General features: G+C 45.3%; 1 protein-coding gene and 1 long non-coding RNA gene across 19 annotated transcripts in view; one reads left to right on the forward strand and one right to left on the reverse strand.

The window, feature by feature from the left end:
* Positions 1–4,696, reverse strand: part of tjp1b (tight junction protein 1b) — a 54,092-nt gene extending 49,396 nt beyond the window's left edge. For all 18 annotated transcript variants that reach the window (XM_078083290.1, XM_078083282.1, XM_078083275.1 and 15 more), the window contains exons 1-2: positions 4,182–4,696; positions 3,633–3,744 (exon numbers count right to left, since the gene is read on the reverse strand). In XM_078083290.1, the coding sequence (XP_077939416.1) occupies positions 3,633–3,744; positions 4,182–4,617 (548 nt within the window). In that variant the 5' untranslated portion in view covers positions 4,618–4,696. The remainder of the gene's footprint in view (positions 1–3,632; positions 3,745–4,181) is intronic.
* On the forward strand, positions 4,064–6,622 carry LOC144383788 (uncharacterized). The gene is made up of 2 exons (XR_013451234.1): positions 4,064–5,288; positions 5,485–6,622. It is a non-coding gene; the product is annotated as an uncharacterized LOC144383788 (long non-coding RNA).
* Positions 6,623–6,864: the final 242 nt, after the last annotated feature.

The raw sequence follows: 6,864 nt of genomic DNA on the forward strand, positions 1-6,864 counted from the left end.
TTTGTCTCAGTGTTGCATCGAAATTGAATAATGAAATTCAAGATTGGAAACTATGCTAATCCCAGCTAGAATCCACGACGTCTCTACTACCCAGCCGTGACCTGCCAAATGTCCAGTCTGAGCAAAACAAAAAGAAGTAGGACTTCCGGCTCATGTGCTACATGTATCCGTATTTAAAAAAATCTTATGACATTAAAATAACACATACAATAAAAGTCATTGTTAGATTTGGATCCCAATAAGAATCGTTTGGAAGCCTTTGAACTTAATTTGATACGATAGCAAAGAATAATCCATAAGATATTAGTAGCCTTTTTGTATCCAACACTCAACTACTACAGCGCTAATAGAATCAGAGCAGAACCACCAGCAGCGGTTGACAAGGACGCCATTCAGATGACTCTCCTGGTCGATCAGACGCTACGGCTCGTAATGATCAAGTATGAAAGACGCAGCTTTCATTAGCGGAAGGAGAAACTGTGAAGACACACACACACACACACACACACACACAATGCATGTGTTTCACAGACACGCACACAGTAAAGGGAGCGAGTACAGGAACCAGCAGTGGTGTGTCAGTGGGGAAACGTTGAGACAGCAGTGGGTCGGTGGACGTGCTGCAGTCTGAAGCCCGCTGCATGCAGCACTTTGATTTCACATTGGCAACCCCCCCCCCCCCCCCCAAGCCCCCCTCACCCACCACACGCCCCCCCCCCCCCCCCCCCACCCTGCATCTGGACGGTAATGGCTCGGAGCAGCCTGCCCCCATCATTACCCTTCTCACATGAGAACCCACTGCTGACATCTCACATCGTACGCCGCACACAACCGCAGCAGCACGTTCGCTCCATCGATCCATTACTGTCACACGTGTGCGCTAATAACACACCGAGGCACTTTTTTTCCTCCAAGCAACTAAATAGGACGGACAGGGTTGCCCTGGTTACTCGTGTCCTCAGACTCTCTTCTGGTCTTTATTCTGTGCAGCAAAATCAAAGCTGGTTTGTGGGACCCAGATGCTGCTCCCCCAGGAGGCAAACCTGGACGAAAGCCCCAACAGCCGCTGCCATGATTTATTACTTTTGCACCGAACAGAGAAGGAGAAGTTCACAGAGAAAGTCATCTTCACACGAATGCACTGCACCAAGAAGAACAAGAGTAATGAAACACACGCGCTCACGCGCACACAGTCACACCTCGGTGCTGTCGCAGTGCTTCCCTCTCCATGTGCCGCGAGGTGAGTCATCAGCACAGAGAAGCACAACCTCACAGCTCCGGCTAATCTCTCCTCTCCTCCTCCTTCTCCTCCTCCTCCTCTCCTCCTCCACCACGACCTGCCAGCATCTCATTTTCTCCACTTATGGACGAAGGCACGGTGACTTACATCATCTCTGCAGCCTCACACATACATATAAGGCCTCAGATCCAAACACATGGCCGGCACATCCTGGTGAATCACGCTCAGAACCTCTGTAGGGATGTAGCTTGCAGCTATGAAACTAAAAAATAGAGCGTTTAATGCACGTAAATCAGCTCTTTATATTTTATATATTTTAGTTTAAAGAACACCACAACAGTCCCGTGAAAACGGCACGGCTGTAAAGAGATTCAGCCTCGCCTCGGTTCCCCAGCTGCTCTTCTGGTGGTACACGGCTCCTTTGTGCCCTTTAAGACGGAAGCCCAGAGATGTGATTAAATGCCGCATGTTCGCTCTCAGTCAGCCGGAGTCTGACCAGAGGGGGGGGGACACGAAAAGCCAAAGTAATAAACACAACGTCTCTTTGAACCCCCTCAGCTGACAATCAATCTGCTCTTCTGCTGCGGATCAGGAGAGTGTGGAAAGCAAACACCTGCATGCAGCTTCGCGTGGAGAAACAGTTCGCCACGAGTAACATATTCCCAGGTCATTTCCACATTTGTAACAAGCATGGCGGAGGACACGCTTCACCCTGTCTCACGGGGACACATGCTGGAAGACACGTTTCTGAAGCTGAGCATTAATGACTTGAGGCTGTTTCTGTCCTGCTTCTCCTGAGAGTGAATGAACAAAAGATGACGCTGTTTTTATCTTCGCACACATGCGATCAACCTCGTCCATTATCACAGAAGCAGCTAACACACAAGCAGGAAGACGTAAAAGACAAAACAAGCGGCAAAAATCATTCCCCCTTTGCACCAGCTGTACTCAAAAGTCTTTGGCAAATGTTCCAATGAAGAATCCAACTCTGAGATTTTTCTTTAAGAGGACTTACATTGCTTTGTTAGCGTACTGCATCTCCTGTCCAGGCTCTGTGAATATTCACACTGTGTGTTCAGCTATGCTGTGTTGTGTGCGTTGTTCTGTTTCTGTCAGCCTGTCTGTGTGTGTCTGTGTGTGTCCGTGTGTGTGTGTGTGTTTGTCTGTCAGTGCCCAGGGCCACACCACTGGTATGGCTGTCTCTTAACGCTGACTTAGCTGTCATACGTTAAGGACTTCTTAACGGTCTGAGGAGCATATCAGCTTGTCTGCTCCGTCACTTCGGGCATCACGTCCAAGCAGGCGTTCACACACACACACACAGACGTATATACACACAGAAATATATATATACACTCTCTCTCCCTGCTGCTCCCCTCCCCCTGCTGTGTCGGTTGGGTCAAGGGTACCCTCGGAGGGTCCACACACACACACACCCACCCAGAAACACACCAACACTTAGTCACGATGCATTCACAGGCTTTGACACACGGTGGCAAAATCTGCCTCACAGGACTCTGCACGGTGCTGGACTGCTGCCGCCGTCGTGCACAAAAGAATTGCCCCGCAGATGTCATTTTAATCTCTTCTTTTTTTTAAATCACCATTTTAAAACTTGAATATGATGCTGCAAAGGTTTTTGTTTCTGAAAGAGAATTTTTGCCGAATTAGTCCAATGACAGAAGGGGTTAAATTATAGAAGAAAATTACGTTTTTTAATATTGTGGATCTGCACGCTGCGTTTACTTTTTATTCCTCTTAAATATCAAGGATATCTTTTCACCACCTCTCTTATGAACGTATAAGGGCAACATACAGTAATCCACATTACTGTAAATAATCCTGTGAGAATCAGGCAGCCAATATTTTGACGCTTTTGAGGCAATGAAAACAAAAACGGAACGGGTAAAGGGATATCAGGCAATAAGCAGCGTAGTGACAAAAGCAACAACATCAGCATGCACAGCAGGACAGAGCAGAAATCATGCAGCAAAACATTGATGCAACGATTCAACAACATCCATCATTCTGGACGTGCTGCTATGCAGAGCAGCACGTCCAACACAGCAGCGCGGTTAGCAACCACGTTTTGCACACAAGCCATGTAGAGCGATTAGACAGGATGGACTTTACATTTGGAAAATAAGAAAGAGAGATAAAATGCCAGGCAGAGCTTGTTGCCTAAATGAATCCATTAATAAAAAGAAAATGGTTTATGACAATAAAAACGAACAATTTTCTTAAGCCTGTTTTTTCTTTTGGTGCAAAAAACAAAATCCTAAAAAAACTCTTCTCGATTTAACCACATCACTAAGACTTTTTATTTGACACACAGACATTAAAGCATTCTGTTTGTGCTACTTCTCTGTAAGCAGTGAAAAGTTGCTCTCACCTGGAGTCGAACACGGGGTCGGTGTACTTGGGAGGGGAGCACAGACGTTGCTCTCCTGGACTGTAAGTGGACACTGGGAGTCCCCCGTTCCTTCCCTCTCCTGGGCCACCATCTGTGGGAACGGATGAATATATTAGACCCCCTTTATGGCTCTGCACGTTCACACAAACTCCCCTCCAACACGCAAGAAGATTTGCAAGATTATATTTGTGGGATACTATCCACAAATAACACCGAGCTGTAAATGCGGGTCATTTTCTTTTTTGTAAATACATTCGAAGCCCGTTGCTTTGGAGTCGTGGGGCGCAGACAGGTCGGTGGAGACTACAGCCACGTTGAGGCCATATGTTGGCAGAGACTAGTCGGGATCGCTGGCGGCTCAATAATCCCCTCAGCCATCCAGATTTAAGAAGCTATTTTCACAGGCTTTTAGTCTGTGGCGGTCTTACTGCAGAGTAGCGTTCTTCCCTTTGTGTTGCCTTTGGTTTGTTTTCATTTCCTCACAGTAAATGTCCCACAGTGCAATTAGCGGTTAATCAATGGTTGTACCTTTCTCATCCAGCAGAAAGGAAGTCAGCAGGTGAGGACACACTTCTTCCAAAATCGAGCAGAACGAACAGAATGCAGCAGGCCCCTTGGAGGACAGACGGTCCAAGAATATCTCTGTTTGTTTCTTGCTGGACTCCTGTCCCAGTATTTCCTTGTACTCCACCAGTGAGAAAACCTGATCATACACCAGGTAGGGAAGCACCGCGCTGACATCCAGCTCGCGGAGGATCTTTTGCCGGTGCTGTTTGAGGATCTTGGAGGCCCATCTCTTCCTGCCCCCGGTGCATGGCCTCCGGCCAGACGTCTGCTTCTGCCTCTTCTGCTTCTTCACAAACCACTTCTTCGTGCCGCTGCCGAACATCTTCCAGTTGAAGAGTCCCGCCAGAACGTCTTCAGCGGCTCTGTCGACACGGTTCCCAAAGTGGAGGAGGTGCATATTTCACGCCAGTGAGGCCACAATGCCGCATAGTTCCTCGAGCCTCGCTTTGTTATTGTCTGAGTTGTTTATCTGGGACAATCTGGACCGTAGCTGATTTCTAGCTAGGTACTTACCGAAACTAAGAAGATTACCAGACTCTTAATCTACCGATGCAAACTGCTCACCACTGCGCAGACAACACACTACATTATTTTGGCCTGTCCTGTAGGAAGATTTAAGCTACTTAAGTTGTGTTTTGCAGCACAGTTATTTCGGGTAATGCTGAACCCAAAGTCATCAGGGAATTTCGATAGGAGGCTTGTGTGGTTCAGATCTTCTGTGAAACAAGCGGCCTTTGAGCAAGGCACCGAACTGCTCCACAGACCAGCTCAGCGAACTTTCATGGTCGTCGCTGTGAACGGGACACTCAATAAAAGCAAGATGAAACGCTTCTGTCGTGGGCGTCGATCCAGTACGTCGAGATGTCGGCTTTGCTTTAAGGCAAAGCATCAACGTGTCATGGAATGGAACAAGGGCATCTAAAGGGAAGTTTAAGGCGTTGCATAGGAAATTCTAAAAAAAAATGCGGCACAAATCCGGCTGACCTTGAATCACATTTCAACCAGCTGCCGTGTAAAAGGACGAAGGATGCCCAATAGTCTTTACCAGAAGAGGGTGCCATTTGATCAGTGAGTGTTACAGTAAATCACGCTGTGTCCGTTTTACACGTTTATTAACTGACCAGTACGAGTTGGCCTCAGACCCACGTGTTAAAAGTCCTCCAAAAAAAGAGTATGAACAATGGAGAAGACAAAATAAAATGCTTGTAAACTATACCGTAGTCTTTTCAAAATGACATTTTTATTATCCTTTGTTTTTCCCCAGATTGTATTTCCTTACTGAGCTGCAGTGGAGGAAGTAATGTAAGGAGGGTATTTTCACTGAAATTCTCGGGAAATTTCGGGAAATACCTGCTCGATTTGACAAACAGCTAAGTAATATAATAATTCTTATCATTAATAATTAAATAAAAGTGGTAGTGTTTGTCTTTTGTCAATGATTAACCACTGCATTTTATGTCACTGCCAAACCATTCCCTGAAAATACATTTGATAGCGGTTGATTGGCGGTTTGCATATCAGTTGCTGCGTGTCATCCTTGCTGACCGGCAAAGGCAGAGCTTTACACCGAATTACTTCCGCATCACGAACAAGCAGGTTGAGTCTTGATTTCAACAGTCATCTGTGACCTTTATTGACCTAAGCCGAGTATCTGTTCCAGTGTCCCCTTTTCATCTTCACGCAGGCTAACTACTATGCTGGCATTGAGGAACATTTTCTATGAGTAAACATGACATTATGTATATTTACTTTTTAGACTCAACCTGAGGGCGTTCCGATAACAACCGCTCTATCGTGCCAGTGAAGACGCTGCAGGTTCCTTCTTCTTGCTTCATTTCCCGAGATCTTCGGTGTTCCTCCCTGTGAAGATTATCTGGGGGAGTTCCACTCGCGCGCACTTCGTGTAATCTCTTCACTCTTATCAGCAGTTTTATTTTGCTTTTATGTCTCAGAAGTTGAGTTGTACGCTTTCGTGAGGACCTCACTGTTCTGGGAAATCTCCTACTGTTTGCCAAGTTATAATCACTACACAAGACCAATTGTGTGGAAGCTGTGCAAAGGTTGGCAAACATGCTCACATGAGAAAAAACATGTCACGAATGTCAGTATCAATATCTGCTTTTTGAATGCATCTAAGGCAATCTCTTTTCTTTACTTTTTATCTCAATCCTATTTACTAAACTGCATAAACGTATCTTAAAGATATCCGATTAGACTTGATTAATTGAGATTATATTGAGGGCAGTTGGAAAATTGAATAAAAGCATGAGCAATTGCAAATAGAAGATAATATCAGTTTGTTCCGTAATTACAACTGTTTCACAGATTCAGCAACTAAATATTTGCATGCCATTGACAGTAAGTACGCTGGTGTTAGGAGAAATAAAAATGTATATTGGAATTACTGTGTCAATATCAACCCTTCTTTTTATCAGGAAAGAATATTATGATACCTCATAAAATCTTTTTATAATGTGACTTTTACAATATTATGAGGTGCTGTGGTGAATTTCTGCAGCAAGGCAAGGAAGGCCAATGACTATGTTTGTATAGCACACAACAATTTGCAGTGGAATTTAAGAATGTCTTTAAGAATTCCGAATTGCAGAAACGGCCAATTGAAGGCAGCAGCAAACGTTCTCTT

The sequence above is a fragment of the Gasterosteus aculeatus genome, chromosome X, assembly GCF_964276395.1.
Source record: "Gasterosteus aculeatus chromosome X, fGasAcu3.hap1.1, whole genome shotgun sequence".
NCBI lineage: Eukaryota > Metazoa > Chordata > Actinopteri > Perciformes > Gasterosteidae > Gasterosteus > Gasterosteus aculeatus.